This window comes from Egretta garzetta, unplaced genomic scaffold (genome assembly GCF_000687185.1).
Source record: "Egretta garzetta isolate BGI_Z169 unplaced genomic scaffold, ASM68718v1 scaffold634, whole genome shotgun sequence".
In the NCBI taxonomy this organism is placed as follows: domain Eukaryota; kingdom Metazoa; phylum Chordata; class Aves; order Pelecaniformes; family Ardeidae; genus Egretta; species Egretta garzetta.
In genome coordinates, this window is record NW_009259536.1 from 57628 (window position 1) to 75326 (window position 17699).

Here is a 17699-nt window from a genome sequence, read left to right on the forward strand (position 1 = left end):
CTTAAAACAGCTTATAAAAATGGGAGAGAGAATGAGTCCCAGCCTATTATTCAATAACCATGTTTGTGAGGCATCTGCATAATCTAACCATGCATAAATTAGTATGTGTATTACAACAGTTATTTGCATAATAATAGCAAGTTAATAGATGCTTAAAGAGCACAGACCAACACCACCTTTAAATCAGACATGCCTCCAGGCACTCTGATCTGTATAGACCAAGATGCAGAAAGCAGTGTTCATAAAACACATGCAAACATAAAACCCACATTCAAATAATTCATTTTAGTCCCCGGACACTTCACTTTTTTTCCCCTCTCCCAGGAAAGAATAATCTGAGGAACTACAGAATAGTTTGTTACTATGAATTCTAACATCCATCTTGCGGTACGAATTCAAAGGAATCATCGAAGCCTATTTCTGGACCGGTTGTTTTGTTCAGAGCTTCAGGTTTGCCCAAGCATACAGACAAAGTAAAATATTACCTGGTAACGCAGGGCTCACCACTGGCCTAACCATTGCTGCTGAAGACGGAATTAAGTTTTACCACCAACTTCAATGAAATGGAGGTAGGTCAGTGGAAAGTTAGAAAAATCTAAATGAAATACTAATATTAGGTCCCCTTTAAAAGGGAGAATCCAGGGCTACTTATTCCATTCACATTATGGTTTTGATCTGAGAAGATTTTAGACCACTGAACCATTATTCAAAATTGGAATTAAAAATTAAAGCGTAGAAAAGGAGCAGCTACACCTTCCTGCTTCAAAAGCACCCTTGTACGTACTGGATTATTTTTTAATCTCACAACACAACAATCATTAACATCATCATCATCATTTTCATTGTCTTCGGGGAAAGAAAATCTAGAGTTTGGAGAAGAAAAAAAAGAGGAAGAAAAAAAAATCAATAGAGACTTCTAAATGACTCCTTCAAGATACCACTTTTCAATTTAACAGGACAGATTTATTTGTATGTGGCTCAAATGTTCACAATTGCTCTCTGCACCTTCATACATAGGAATGAATGTCACAGTGGCAAACAGCAGTAATGAACAATCTTACCTGAGGATATGGAAACCTCCCAAGAGCAAGCTGGGAAAGGAAATAATATTTGTCTAGTTATATAGATTTGCATGGAGGGCACATTTTCTTAAAGAGAGAAAAGTACTCAACTCTTACTATTGTATAAATTGGAAAATGTCAGCAAAAGTAATTCGGAAAACACACAAAGAGCTGTATTTAGAATGGAGTCATTCACAGCAATTACCCCCCCGTTCTGCCGTTCTCGTATTTCTGTATTTCTCAGGCTCTTTTGTCTGTACCACTCGCTAACACCGTTTGATGCCCAAGTTCCTGAGGACTCTCTAAATTAAACCAGTTCAGCCTCAATAGCGAGGCCAACGACACTGACCTTTACTGATAATTATCTGCAATGAACAGGTATTGTAGAGCGTGCACTCAACTCCCAAAGTCCTTCCTTAACTGGCTCAGAGTAAAAACTGGGTTATGTAGCTGAGGTTTGCTTCAGTATCGGTGTCAAGCCCAGCTAGGAGCCCGTGAGCGGGGTCTGGAGGGAGATCATGGCACCCACAACAAGACACTCCGGCTTTTCTTCAGATCTACTTTTGGTTGTACACGATAGCAACTGGATTTGCTGCCCACACTTTCAGAAGTCGACTGATGCACAGCTAGGGTTTCCCCTCGTACCAATATTAGACCCAACAACAATACTGCTGCTGCCATAACGCCATAGCTAATAAATATTCCATGATCAATTCTTTGTGCAAGACTCTAGGTTTTCCCATTTGCTAGCTGAACCTTGGAAACAACTTCAGCAAAACACAACTAGTTTAAGTTATTTTGTCTGCTATTCAGGAAAGGACAAGGGTTGGCAGAGTTGACACAGCCTCCTCCAACACGGCATTCAGAGCAGCTCTGTTCTGACCTGCTGCCTGATCAAGCCCACCGCTCTCCACGCTTTACAGAGGAGCCACAGACAGATGAGCTTCTCTACGCCCCGTTCAACCTTCATGAATCCTTCCCCTGCCAACCTTCAGACGAAGGTCTACCAAAAAGCTTACAGATGTACTACCACCATTGATCTGTCTGCATGAAAAGCTAGGTATATTCGCCTCAGACTAAGTAAAGGCATCAAAGCTCAAGGTCTAAGCCATCATGTCACATACTGTAAACCATGTCGGTGCCAGGCAAAAGCTGTTTCATGGCACCTGTATTGCCACTGGTATTTGAGCTCCTCAGTGCCGTGCTTACTTGACCAAGCCAGGCTGCAGCTGAGGCAGCTGTGCTAACCTACGATGAAATTTCAGCCTGGCTGGCAGCGCAAAACTATCCTAAGTACAAACAATAAGGCATAGACAGAGCTGTGGCAAGGTGGGGAACTGATGGGGCAAAGACCAGGAGACATACTCAAGCCTCACCAGTTCAGGAAAAAGGTCATGAGAAGGTTGTTAAGAAGCAGCTGACAGCACGAGTGGAAGCAACCAGAAAACAGCAGAGATGGTGCCCTTCCCGCAGTTCCAGCTGCTATCCAAACCTAGCACCGTACTAGCCAGCTGCCTGTGAGCCTGAGCAAATGCAGTAACCTTCTTCCAGATCCTCGGAGGAAAGCAGAGTAGGTCTTGAAGGATTTGTGTGAAGAGAGGCACGCAAGAGAAACCCAAAAGAGCTGAAACGATTTTTTTGGTGACTACTCTTAAAAGAAGCTTTTGCAATATTGGGATAGTATTTGGCCTGAAAGCCTGCAAACGTATCAAGTGGGTTCTAAAGGGTTTGTACGATAGCTCTGAACGCTTCCTTACTGCACCCACACATCACAGTTACAGGAACCACATATCTAAACTTCCACACATCACTGAAAAAATCACCCCAAGCTTTCCAAAATATCTCATCAGTGGGAATTTGCAGAATGACTGAGGACGAGCCATCACCTCCTGCTCTATCAGTGTGGTGTTGGCCAAGGATCCCTACTAGCAATAACATACGCAGTTTTTCTGAGACGTTTCTATTGTACCGCTCATCTCTCTGAAAGCTATGATCTGCTCGTGGGCTTCCCTTTGCGTTTGCTTGGTTTGTAGGACCAACACCTACAGAATCTAGAAGAAATCAGGCTTACAAGAGACACTGGAATGAGGAACAATGTTAAGGTGACCAGATAGGTCACCAACCCAAGGTGGGGGTCAGCCTCTTCTCCCTGGTAACAGGCGATAGGATGAGGGGAAATGGTCTGAAGTTGCACCAGGACAGGTTTAGGTTGGACATCAGGAAAAATTCCTTCCCCAAAAGGGCTGTCAGGCACTGAAAGGGGCTGCCCAGGGAAGTGGTTGAGTCCCCATCCATGGAGGTATTTAAAAGACAGGTAGATGAGGTGCTTAGGGCCAGGGTTTAGTGGTGGGATGGCAGGGTTAGGGTAACGGTTGGACTTGGTGATCTTAAAGGGCTTTTCCCAAGCTAAACAATTCTGTGATTCTATGACCTCTTCAGGTTCTCCAAAGTGATACAATTTAAGCTAGCTTCTTCCTCTGGGCTTCTTCTGTGCTTTGTCTTCCAGGTTTGCCTTTAAGACTCAACTCTTTGGGATGAGTTCTGCCTTTCACTTTTCTTTCTGGTGCTGGTGCTGAGCACAGTGCTTCTCTCTGCAGCAAATTCATCCTCGTAACAAACCAACCTGAGCAAGGCAGGCTTTCTGGCACTTTTCAGCCACCCTTTCCGGCACTTTTCAGCCATCCTTTCCGGCACTTGTGTCCGGTGCACGGCTTCTCCCAGCTCAGTGCCACTCCAGTCACTTGCTGATGGTGGGCTTTGAAATACACTGCTAAGTAGTAAAGCAAAGACCCCGGGTTTTCTGTTATGCTCAGTCTTAAGGACTAGGAGCTACTAAAACACACCCTTTCTCATCTTCCCTTCTTTTGGGAGGAGCATCCTTAACTTCCCAGAAGCTGCTCGAGATCCTAAGAAGCACTGCTGCTGCGATAGCCTCTAGATGCCTAGAAATAAGCCTATAGATGCCAAACACTCTTCCATGAATAGAGGCAGAAAATATCCCGATTTTTCCAACGACTACTGAGTTAAGAGTAGTCAATACGATTGCTACAGACTTACAGGAAAGTAATGCTATCCCACTGTGGAACAAGAAGATAACTACAGCTAGATGCACAGGGCATCGTTCAAACCCGGCATTTCCATCCTCACTGACGATTCACAGAATCCCAGACTGGCAGGGGTTGGCGGGGACCTCGGGAGCTCACCCAGTGCCACCCCCCTGCCCAGGCAGGCTCACCCAGAGCAGGGGGCACAGGACAGCGGCCAGGCGGGGGTTGAATATCTCCAGAGAAGGAGACTCCACAGCCCCCCTGGGCAGCCTGGGCCAGGGCTCGGGCACCCTCCAAGTCAAGAAGTTCTTCCTCCCGTTCAACTGGAACCTCTTCTGCTTCAGTTTGTGCCCATTGCCCCTTGTCCTGGCACTGGGCACCACTGGGAAGAGTCTGGCTCTGTCCTTATGACATTCCTCTCCCTGACCACCACAGGCAGGGGCTCCAAAGGCAGCAGAATAATCGGGGAAAGAGCAGTTTTCTGCCAGACTTTAAGTACGGGGTGTATAAATGAGCTTTGACGAATCCGAAAGGCATCGGGAACAAGTTCTTTGGGGGTTGTTGAAAAAGAAACACATTTCTCAGCAAAGCTGCTCCTTGACGGAGGACTGCAGAGCAGCCGTGGACACACCACGTGCCGGTTCTGCATCCCCCCAAACCATCACTCGATTCATCGAGTCGGAGTTGTTTCCTCCCTGCAAGATTGTCAAGGTATTATAAATTAAGAAACTTAGCAAAGAGTATGTAATCTTCCCTGAAATAGCCTGCAGATATGTCACTGTACTAAATGTGTTTCAGATTTAATGAAGCTTTAATGTCCTTTTTAATTTTGCCTGTTTCTATATCACCAGGGGTCGAGCAAGGCAATCAGCACTCAAGAGGGTGGTTTGGTTTAAAACTAGGAAAAACTCATTTGCTTATGAGTTGCACTGTATTTTCTTAATTAAATTTACTAAGTAAAATGGTTTAAGTTCAGCCAACCAATGACCTCTGTATGTAGATTTGGATTTATAAATAGCGTCAGAGTTTAAAATAAAGAAAAAAAAAACCCAAAAACCAAACAGATTAGAGCTTCACTAAAGGGATTTTCATACTCTTGGTCATCTGCCCCAAGGATGCCATATAAACATACGCAGCACAAGCCCAACGCAGGACGCAAAAATAGGTAAACCACCGAACTAACACGCTCTCAAAACCTTCTCTCCTCTGCATTTACACGATGAAACTCCTGAACTTGCAATTTTGTTTTTAAGGCACTGTAACAAAAATACCATGTTTCCATTCACACCAGTCAGGTTTTGGGAACTGCTCAGTATTTTACGTAGCTCTGGATATTAAGGAGGGGAGAAGAGAACGCTTAAACGTCAAGGTTCTCGTTTCCCTGTGGTTGCCTGCCCGCCACGCGAGAACTGTGAAACACATCATTTTTAAAAGGCCCAGTGAATTGCAATGCCAGCACGGTAGGGCAATATAAATGCGAATCGGACCGCATCAGCCAGAAATATGTCAGAATAACACTTTCCTAAGCCGTTTCACTTCAGAGCAACTGCATGCCTGTGTAAGGGGTTGGGGGGGCTTTTTTTGGGGTGGGTTTTTTAAAAAAACTACTACTTAGATGTAGAAGTAGCCCATCAGAGCACTTAAAACGCTCATCTCATGGTGTTCAGTGAGATCGCGTCCCGAAAAACCATGCGCGCTTCCAAGTGCAAGCACCTGATAGGAGCCTTCCCCCAGGCTTGGCCAGGGGTGCAGATGGGTGTTTGGGGAGCACCATGAGATTTTAAACCAGGATTTGATAAACTGAGAAATTATCCCGGATTATTCAATAACGAGCAGAGGTACAGGGTGCACGTACGCTGACTTTTATCAAACTATATCCAAAAACACGTAAGGGAAAGCAAAAAGGACTCGAGGCAGCCAGTTTCGGTAGAGACGGGTGCTTAAACCCCCTGTCCTGAGCACCTATAAGAAGGGCTGGAGAGCAGCTCTTCCCTGTTCTCAAACACGCACATCTAAGTGACCGCAGAATTAAAATGACTTGTCGGAGTAATGTCATTAACCATTTTGGAACCGAGAAGAGAAACCCAGCAAGCCTCACTAACAAACCCCTTTCTCTCCGTGGCGCTTTCCTTGCCTGCCTGGATCTCGTTAATAGGAATTCCAGTAGCAGCTTGGTCCGCATCCTGCTCAGAAAGGGACCGAGGGAAGGAAGTTCAAAACATATTTCTAGGACGCTCAGGCAATAAAGTCTCCCACTTAGATTATTGTCGGTGTTGTGCAAGTTGTTTTTTAATTTACAGTTATACTGAAAAGCATGGGATGTTTTTATTCTTAATTTAGACACATTCCATGTTTCTCAGCATAACTGCAAATTGAAAATAAGCACTCGCAATATCGCTAGCGATCTAGCTGAAGGAGGACTTTATAGTCTGAAATGTTCTAAAATTTGTTCTTAATTACCTTGTGCACATTTTACACAATTAAATTTCCATCTAAGGATTTTGCATTTAGATTGTGCTCTGCAGTTAAACCCTCATTTTATGGAAAAGCAGCCGCCACTTCGCAACATTCAGACACGGGAAACTTTAAAATCAGACTTAACTACTGGATAACATAAAATTCCCTAGGTGAAATTTCATTCCAAGACCAATTTATACATTCCTAGATAGATGGCTTAAAATCACCTGAAACTCTGCAGGGTATGTACCTTAATAAATATTAAATACCTCAAAAACTACTCCAAGATTTTTCTTTCCTTCTAATATCAATTTCACTGTCCTCTTATTGCACAGTTAAAAAAAAAAAAAAAAAAAGAATCCAAAAGGATATAACAGCAATTTACCAGCGTTAAAGTGCTTCTGAGGTTAAACTGCCAACAAAGAAGAACAGAAACACAAAGCATCTTGAAGTAGGGTTTCAATTAAATGTGCAGGATTTAGTAATGCAGGACGAAAAAAAGAGTTACAAATTAATTTAATCTTCTGCCTATAGTTTGCAGCTGCACTCCAAAGTGTCTGGGGCTTAAGAACAAAGCCTTGAAAGGCCTCGGAGTGAGGAAAGCTTCAATTTTTAATGTATAACGCCATTAGCTGATAACTTGTAGAATCTGCGACCCCTGCAGAGGGGCATAAGCGCGGGTAACAGAGACTGATGAAGTGACATATTTGTTCGTGCCTAGGACTATGAGGAGGAAGGTTATTACTAATACCGTCAGGCCCAACAGAAATATGCCCTAATAACCTCTGGGACATTCCTTGGCTTGAGCAGATGAGTTCGAGATCTCTCTACATAAAATATATTAAAAATCAAAGCCTAATTCACCTTAATTAAAGATAATTAGTTTCACTTTGACTTCCTTTAAATATGAACTATAGCAAATGCACTGCAAACTAAAGACTGCAGACAATCGCGACGAAATTGCCCGTTCCTTCCTCGCCCCGCAGAGCCCTCCGATTACCAGGCTTTTACCGCCGTGTCTTCAAAGGTGTCGCTCAGAATAGCGGCGCCTTTTCTAAAGGAAAAGAGGTGGGACACGGGGCCTTTGAGGGCCCATTTCTATGGAAATTGTCGGGTGCACAATTCACGCAAATGGTCCATAAAGATGAACGAGACTACTTGGTTGAGCAGAGCGGCTTCCCGCGTATTTGTTTGTTGGATTTAGGTTCGAAACCGGAAAAAAAAAAAAAAAAAAAAAAAGGTCAAATTCGGTTGCGCTGGTGGAAATGCAGCTCAACTTTGGCGCAGCAGCAACACCGCGCTTCTCCCCCTCCACCGGCGGCTTTACCTGCCGTTACAGAGCAATTAAATAACAGGGAAAAGCAGGCTCAACCGGCAAACACGTCTACGTTTTTGACTGTTGGAAAGCCGAAGCAGCTATTCTACGCAGTATAAAAATAGGGAACGTTAAGCTGCATCACATAATCCTAAATATTCCGAAGGCACCAGCGCCGATGCTGCCCATTAGTTGCCCGCTCATCTCTCTGCTCGGGTAGAGAGCTGTATTATTTCTTTCGCCGCCGCACCGACGGCCCGCAGTGGCCTAAGAGCAATTGCTCGGGAACGTGATGCATCGAGGTCTCAACCCGCGCAAACTGTACCTAAACTTACACTTTATTGCGGCTTAGTTCACAATCTTCACCTAATATAGGGTTACATCCCAGCGCAGCAAGCGGATAAATCATCCTGGAATATTACTCTGGCTAAGTTTAGCTGTGAGTGGAGCATATGTGCTTCCGAGTCACTGAAGCAAAGGCCCATAAAATACACTAATTACTGGAAGTTATGGTCACTGAGTGATTGATAGCGCTCGGCGAGGCAACTTCCCCATCCTCAGCTATTCTGACGGGCCTCCCCCACCGCACAGCAATTATTAATTCATGACCCAACCCTCGGGCACTGCTACCTTTGCTTCTAATTCTGCTACCACAAAGATGGTGATGGGGCTGGACGCTGTCCGTCTTCAGCCCGGTGGCCGCCGAAGATGGCAGACGAGGAAACGCAGCTAACGGCCGCCGCTTGGAGAAATTGCTCAAAATAGCTCAAGGGGAGAAGAAAAACTAGGCCAGATTTTTTCCTAAGAACAAGTTTCTGAAACGCGTCGTTCTGTAGAGAAGGCTTAGAACTACATAAACCCTCCACAACAAGACCAATTCAAGGTATTGAGCAGAATTCTGCGTGTTACAGCCGCTCCCCATGGCTGAGCGAAGCGTGCAAGGGTTCGTCCATGCAAGTCACAAACATCACGCGACTACAGCCCTTAAAAATAGAGAGTAAAAGGGGAGGCTCACTGCAAAAAGAGCACTCTTTATTTTCTTGCTTTCCTCAACCCTCCACGAAAGCTGTCTGCTGCTAAATAGTCACCTACACAACTACCAGTGGTCCAAGCCATGAGGCCCAAGGCAGGAGTCTGCCCTCAGCCATACTTCATGAAACCAGAAAAAGGCCAAAAATAATGAAACGTTTTCTCCATAAAGTTGGTTCCTTTTCAGGAAGGGTCTGGCCAAGGGCTGGACCCACAGAAACCAGCGCTGCCCGAAGCCCTGCTGTCGGCAGAGAGAAGGTGTCAGCCCACAGAGATGGTAATCCAGCATTTTCAGAAGCACTTGGTTTAAGTTTTCTCTAATATTAGGATTATTTAGAGTGATTTGCAGTGACAAAGTAAACACCTCTCACATCCCAGAACTGCTGGTTATTAGATGGCTGGGCACAGAAGTGAGGATTGGGGGTTTTTATTAGTTTAGAGAAGGCTGGAATTCAGGAAGGAAAAAAGAAGATAAAGAAGGAAAAAAGAAAATAAAGAAGGAAAAAGGAAAAAAGGAAAAAAAAAGAAGAAAAAAAAGGGGGGGAAAAAAGACAGTAATTTCAGATACATCATACTGTATCTGCTGAAACATGCCCAGATCCATCTAATGCATTAATGTAAGAACTTCTTGAATTCTCAGTGTAGGAACGGGGAAATGATGCTCTTCATGTATTTGCTTACTGATGACCTCATGCCTTCTCCTACGAGCCATTCTCAGTGTCTCTACCAGCATCATCACCATGCCAAGACCATTCCCAGTGTCTCCGGTTTAAACACACAAATAAAATCCTGCTCGTTCCAAGCACACCTAAAGCAAGGACAAGTTCAGTAAGAACCGTCAGTTGATCAGAGACACCTCACTTCAGCCAAGTATTTTGTTACAATACCAAGACTCCTGCTCTGCGTTGAGATTAAGCGCAAATTCTCATTTCCCATTTAAGCTTGACCCTTGCCATCTTCTAATGGGCTATTTTAATTAATATTCCTCCTGCCTCTACTCAGGGTAGCTTTTTGACACCGTAGGTCACTGCACGGTCCGTGTCTGCTTCCAGCAGTCACACAGACATTTGCAGTTGCCCCATCGTGATTGTCTCCCTTTCTATCAAACCTCTGCCAAGTCTCCAGTGCCACTACAGAAAGCTACGATCTACCACCAAGGGTTGGGTCTCAGATTCTGCCCCCACCCAATCCGTTGACCTGCTATTGCTTCGGTAAGGGCCTAAAACTGATGAAAGACCAACCATTATGCCCACAGATAAGCGAAACGCTGCAGAAGGCCACATCGTGGTCTGCAGTTCTGCCAGATTAGCTCACAATCTTGATCCTGAACCATTAGCACGTCAAAGCTGATGATATGTGACTATGTTTTTTTGACTCCTTAGAAATAATTCTTCTGAAACCTCCTCTCCTTGACCAGAATACATATACATGATACTCTACATCAGTTTTATGCAGTGAAACATCTTAAAGATTTAAGTGCTTTAAGAGAATCATCTTAAAGCAGAGCTGCCTCTCCTGTAGCACCCTCTTCAAACATGTTCCTCCTCTTTGCCATCATGGTCTCAATGAGCTGTTCTAACATCTCCGCCTGTGCTCCCAGCCCCAGGCGTGCTGAAGAGTCTGAGACCCGAGAACGTTGACGTTGCACGTGTTCAGTGTTAACCCCGCTCAGAAGATACGCCTGTGTGCCTGAAATACGTGAGGTAAGGCATGTTTGTTGGATATATGCTGGTGTTCCTGTATGCGGGAAAGCACACAGCTGCTGAAAATCCGTCATACGACTGCTTGGAATATTGCTTAAAACGGCATCTTAACGCAAATGTCACAACCAACCAGCAACCCTTGAAAGCTCTTGCAAATACACAGGTAACGGAGAACTCTGGTACACAACATTCTCTTTTGGGGAGTCTTAAGAACTTGTTTCTAACATAAAACTGATACACAAACTCCTTATCCCGGAAGGAGAGAACACTGATAATCTTTGCAAGGCAAGTTCATTTTAAAAGGAAACACACGGAAGTAGCTGTTTTTCTCAGCAGGGGACAGCGGGAAGTAGAGGCTAGGATGCGATACAAAAGGAGGTGCAAAAAGTTCTCAGCCAAGCACACGAGCTCATATTCTACTTCCAAAACTTACTCGGTTTGTGGCATAAGCAAATCACTTTCATTTCCTGCATTTCAATATAATACAGTACCAATGGAGAAGAGGAGGGTCAGGGGAGACCTTATCGCTCCCTACAGCTACCTGACAGGAGGGGGGATCCAAGGGGGTGTTGGTCTCTTCTCCCAACTAACAAGCGACAGGACAAGAGGAAATGGCCTCAAGTTGCGCCAGGGCAGGTTTAGACTGGATATTAGGAAAAAATTCTTTACTGGAAGAGTGGTCAAGGATTGGAATGGGCTGCCCAGAGAGGTGATGGAGTCACCATCCTTGGAGGTGTTCAAAAAACATGTAGACATGGTACTTTGGGACATGGTTTAGTAGGCATGGGGGTGTTGGGTTGACGGTTGGACTTGACAACCTTGCAGGCCTGTTCCAACCTTGATGATTCTATGATTCTGTGAATTCTATCTGTAGATAAAATGAGCCCTGGATCTTCTGGCAAAGATCTGCAAGCCTATACTTTGCCTCAATGAACAACTCGGATCACAACTTGATTCTATTCTGTTCCCCAAACTCCCTTCTCCTCACCTACCATCATGACACGTAGTAGACTCTGGTCCTCAGTATTGTTTCGAGAGCATGCCAGCACTCCTCAGCAGGCAGCTTTGAGAAGGTAAAAGCCAGGAGAAGATCAAGAAGCAACCAACCCCCTGTGGAAGCAGGAGGACCTGAGAACACACCAGCCCTACAGAGTCCCACCAAAGCTCTTCTCACCCAGCTTCTTGTCTCATACAGCAGCCTCTTATCCCAGAAGAAGTGGCTCAGCTGAAGGTAACAGCAAACATCTCCACAAAAAGGCACCACCGGACAAGAACGGTTGCCTGTCAAAAACCAGCCAGCTGTATTTTATCCCATTTTGGATGCTCTGAAGTTCACTTTCGGATAGCGACTGTGCAAGGTAGGATTAGAGTCATATTGGCGAGCAACAAGAAATATTGGGCAATCTAATTTATCCTCCTGTGCAGAGCATGGTTCTGGGAGGGAGACGGCATCGGTTACGGAATGCAAAGAGCACTCAGGCTCAGCCCAGTCAGCCTGGAGTGTGTTTTATGACTGAGTTATAAACCCCTGAAAAACAGCTTTTATAAGGAAAATGCTGACAGAGCCTTCAACATAGCGACAGCAATGTCATTGGTTTAAATGGAACTTGCTTTGTCAACCCAAGAGCACTTAAATAAAACATCTAAAACCCTCATGAAAGCGCACAAACTATTGGTGATGAAACTTTTAAACAGTTTTACAGATTATGTATTAAATTTAATTCACTTAAAAAAAATCCTGCAGACAGACATGTAAACTCCAAAAAAAAAAAAAAAGAAAGAATAATAATAAATAAAGCTAGAGGCATTTCTTCTTTTTCTTTCTTTTTTTTAATTTTTAATTTATTTTTTATTTTTGGCAAAGGGACGACTGAGCACCCTCTGGCGCCTCTTAGTTCAAAAGGAACAAGAATGCTCACCATCTCTCAAAACTTAGGTGGTACCCACATCTAATACTTTTCACCCTCTGCCAGCAAGTTTTTTGGGGCAGTTTTCCTAAAAGTAACTGCTCAGTTTCTCATTATGTATAGCTTTGCAGCAAAGAAATTCAAGACATTTTAAAGGCTCAGAAGAATATTAAAGAAAATGAGAAGATTTACTCAGCTGCTATTTTATATTAGCATATGTCAGAACAGCCCTCGCAAACCTGGTCCCACGTGCCCTTTCTTTTAAATTAACGTGCTACAACCGTGCTGGCTTGAAGCTGTAGGGATTGGAGTACTACACCACTAAGCGGAGGCGATTTTAAAATCTTACAGCAAATGCAAACTTCCCTTTTTTAAGAGTTCCATCAACAAGAGCCTGGGTGTCTCCACTACCAATCCCCATGTCAATACAGTGTTACTTTAATGACAGTGACCTTGCGTGGCTCTTTGAGCATCTTCCTCACCTTTTTTGAGACATTTTTTTCTAAGCCACTGTCCTTGCTTTCATCATTTAACACATCACTCAAACCACTTCAATAAAACAGCGATCATGTTGAAGAGAGGTCTCCGAGGACCGCATGACATACCAATTAACAAAGCGCACAGAACCAAATTGGTTTTTGTACTTCTGGTTCAGAAGACCTTCGTGGGAAGTGAGAGAGTTAAAAAAAAGAAGTCGAGAAGGTTTAAAAGAGGAGAGTAAATGCAAATGAAAGTAGTTTTCCTAATGTTGGCTAATATAATGTGGAATTCATCCTCCAAATCAACTTCATGACCTACTGGTAATCATTATAGAATAGAACTGTATTAAAGAATCGTTTAGGTTGGGAGAGCCCTTTAGGATCATCAAGCCCAACCCTTCCCCTACCCCTGCCATCCCCCCCCCAAACCCTGGCCCTCAGCACCGCCTCTGCCCGGCTGTTAAATCCCCCCAGGGCTGGGGACTCGACCCCTTCCCTGGGCAGCCCCTTCCAGTGCTTGACAGCCCTTTCATTGACAAAATATTTCCTAACGTCCTAAACCTGCCCTGGCGCAACTTCAGCCCATTAATCCTAAACCAAATTCCAAGTGCCTTGGTCTACGTGGTAAATCATCTTAAACTGCTGCTGCACTTCAAAATGCATCTTATATTCAGCAAAGGAACCGGTAAATGCTTGCACTACAGGAATTCTGCATTTCTAGCACTCTGTTCTGCCGTGAAATGAGGGAGAACGCCACCGTCAAGTCCTAACGTAACACAATCTCATTGTAGCCTTTTGTGGGCTGGATTTATTTACAGAGTGCATATGTTCTGCGTCTCTCCCCAAATTGTGAGGGCTCTCCATTATCACAAACCATTAAAATGTGCAGTAAAACAAATCACTGCATCCCCCATGCCACGTTAAAGTTTGTCATCATTGTAACTCAGAGTTCACTTCAGACCCTGGAAAAGATTCACAAGATCTGAATGCAATGATTCAGCATTAAGCATTTTCATTTTGGTTAAAACTGATTCAGCAAGGAATTTATTGTTTGAAAACCTAACGCTAGTCTTGGTTAACTTTCAGGCTACAAGATGTGAAATTTGCCTAGATGCAGAGGGCCAGCACCAAGACTACTTAACTTCTATCTAGTCTTCTGCTAAAACCAGCAGTTGCACTTCACTGAAAGGGATATTCACCTTCACCTCGATGATACTAAATTCTACCAGAACAGAAGGGAAGGGCATCTCTTATTTTTCACTTAATCTTATCGCGCCTTTGTCAGGCTGCGCAAGAAAGATGATGCAAGTCATCGATGGCTTGAATGAACTGTTGTTAAAGGAAGAAACAACGGCTCCAAGCAGGGGGAAGTTCTTTCATGGGACTGTCCTTGAGTTGAAAAACTCTCCTGAGAGCTTATTGCTCAAGCTGTCAAGGCTACAAGGGTTTCCAGCTGTACCTGGCTTGTTTGTGGCCAGCCAAGGCCAGCGCGAAAAAGTCTACGGTGAACACCACCAGACCAGAGTTACCTGTCCCTTCTCCCAGACCAGACCAAGCCACATCCGATTTTACTGGTCAAGATGCTATCGTAACACAGGTATTTCTACTCAACTTACTTACACACTTGAGGTTATCTTTCCTATGAACGATCACCTGTTTTTATAAAGGCATTGAAATTTATGTTTCTTAAACCATCTGATGAACCCTAAGCTGAAAAAACCCAACCTTTTTCCTGAATCAAAACTGACCTCGTTCCAAGCCCACAGGTAGCACTGGGTTCTCCTGAATGACTGCCCTTACGGCCACATTCTCTTCCAACTGCTTCATTTCGGTAAGACTTTCTCCTGCTTGAAACTATGTTTGTGAGAAATCTTTCTAAAAGCCCTTGTGAACACTTAAATTCAAACACTTTAATTTAACCACGCAGGGAGAGACTCATACCATCCTGCAAATATTTCTGCAAGGATTTTGCAAGGCCATTAACCAGCTCAAGCCTTGAATCGGCGTAACGCTATTTTAACCCTAATGACAGCCCCACTCTGTCCTGGCCCGCGAGGATGCAATACAGAAATACTGTCATCTCCGATCCCAGAGGTGTTGAAAGGATGCAGAGGCATCCATGCACCAGGCCCTGTTTCTTACTCTCCCTATGGGGTTTTAATGGAGGGCTTAAGACTGTTACGTGGTTTGGGCAGAGGCTCTTTATACCTCACCGAATTGAACGTGGTAAGAACAAACCCATTCTAAATACAGCCAAGATCTTTAGCAATAGTTAAAATAGTAGAAAAGAGTATGCAAAAACCATAGTAAGATAATTTGATGTTATGATTTCATTTGATTCTTGCAATAGGCAGGCGAATATGATAGATATTTGCATACCTCCATGAAGGAAATCCCCAGACTCCAAACGTCCGAATGAATTCCGTACTGTTCTCCTGAAATCCGCTCAGGCTGCAAAGAGATGGAAAGAAACATCTTCTTGAGCCTAGCAAACAAACAGACGTCACTTATTCCACCAAAGTTAGCCCAAGGCAAGCAAATCAGCAGAGAAAACGCAAAGAAGCTTAAAGCTCACCAGCTAACCTGGCAGAGAGCAGATCCACCCTTCAAACGCAACTTATTTGTTTATTTTTGTCTCCCCTTCCAAGAGCAAAGGACTCCGTTATGCTCAGACATGTCGCCATGCATTGCTATGCACTTTGTAAGGTTGGCCTTGGCATTTGTGTTTGGGCGGTTTTATCCAACAAAAAAGCCAATGGCTTGCACACGTGCAAAGCGCAAGGTCAAGTTGTGCGAGTCCAAGGGTGCACACATCCATTGCTAAGCCCAGGCACTACGGCAAGGTACGCCAGGAAAACAGATGCCTGATGTTGAGTCAAGGGGTTGGGAAGTAACTATGGTTTAAAAAGCAAAGTTATTGAAGCCAAAAGAATCAATGAAGTCACATGCCAGCGTTTTTATTTTATATACTCTTTAATTTCATTTTTGACCTACAGAAAAAAAAAAAAAAAGACTTCGCTCAAAACTATTAATAGCAAGTTTAATGCCTCATGAAATAGAATGCTGTAAAATATAACTGCTAGTTTTTACTTGAAAGCTACAATTTAAGCATTTCCAAGGTCAAGTACAGCATGAAATGTAACAATAAAAGGCTCCATGAGACTTCTCTCCCCACTGTGCTGTTAATGCACCTGTCTAGCCCAGCCACCTACGAAGCACTGGCTGTATTTTTAGTCTTTAATAATCCAGAGACCTTTTTTAGAAAACAAACTCCCAAATTAGTGCCAGTCCAATGTGTTTTTGGATGTTTACTCTGCACTGCTAATCCCAGGTCAAGAGCTTTTATCGCGGCATGAATGTTAAGTAAAAAACCGAGTGCTGCCCGCAATATCGTTAAGGATAGCCTTGCCTTCCACAGCTGCCATAACCTAAAAAACCACCCCAGAATGTAACTGGAACAAAACCTTTTTGACTGAGCCTCGTTTATTTTGAGCTGAACGGTGACCCAAAAATCTGAGGGATTTTTTTTTTTTCTTTTTTTTTTTAAAGTTTATTAAGGCAAGCCTTCATTAAGTACCGCCAACCTAGGTCAGCACATCTTAAAAATGTTTGCCACAGCATCGTATACGGATACGTTTTTTAAGCATCCTTTTATACTGATGAAGAGCCTCATCCAGCTGCAGATTCGCAGCCAAAAATGTACGCCAACAGGCACCTCTGCCTCGGTAACGTAACATCAAATCATAGAATTGTCTAGGTTGGAAAAGACCTTTAAGATCATCAAGTCCAACCGTTAACCTAACCCTGCCATCCCTCCACAACATGGCATCGGCCATCCCGGCTGAGCGGGTGTCGTTACCGGCAGACACGGAACCCCGGGGGGAGCGACGCCACTCGCAGCTCTTCCGCGGGCAGACTGGCCTGTCCTGAGCCGCCAAAGCAGGCGCAGAATCCACACCGAGCAATATTAAATGGTTTACTCTTCCCTTGTAACAGCTCAAGTTTTCAACAGCAACTTATATTTAGGACGTATGCATTCGCAGAAGATAGCGGCAAGTAAATCAGTCGCAGATTTAAACAAGAAATCTAGTGACGTGAATACAAGAGGTATGGAAAGGAAGATGAAAATAAGAGTAACACATGCATAAAGTGAAGCGCGCAACACAGAGGTCATCCTAAGGATACGCAGCCCCCAAATGACTTTGTTCATCCAGAACGTTTTTCTGTGTAAAGTGGTAATAAAATGATTTTACAGAAAATGTATTCTTGTTGGAAATTTTAATTTCTCTATCAGGAAGCTGTTTTGCTTGTTCACTTTAAATGGAACCCTCCATTTTTTTTAATGGTTTCAAATTTACTCACAGTCTGCCAAGTAGGCAGACAAACCAAAGCTTATGACCTTCATTATTTTTTGATGACTGGACTATAATTTGATGACGACAAACGACTCATTCAGCAAGCAAAACAATTTTAACACCAGAAATCAGATCAAGTACGGTTTAGCTTAAGCTTCTCTTTTTCAATTCATAGATGAATGCATCACATTCATCCATAAACAATAAGAAAAAAAAAAGTAATTTATTTAATGTACACCTGGGAAAGAGAGCAGTAATCTTGATTTGTACGCTAGAAGTGTAATACAATTTAATTCTCAGACCCGCTTAAGACCACTCTAAGAGTAACGGGCGAGTTGGAAAAGTT

The 17699-nt window shown here is 43.7% G+C and overlaps 1 protein-coding gene across 1 annotated transcript in view; it reads right to left on the reverse strand.

The window, feature by feature from the left end:
• MAP2K5 (mitogen-activated protein kinase kinase 5) overlaps window positions 1-17699 on the reverse strand; it is a 119802-nt gene that overhangs the window by 30900 nt on the left and 71203 nt on the right. Inside the window, exons 17-18 of the mRNA XM_035893213.1 lie at window positions 15378-15449; window positions 1062-1091 (exon numbers count right to left, since the gene is read on the reverse strand). Of these exons, the coding sequence (XP_035749106.1) occupies window positions 1062-1091; window positions 15378-15449 (102 nt within the window). The remainder of the gene's footprint in view (window positions 1-1061; window positions 1092-15377; window positions 15450-17699) is intronic.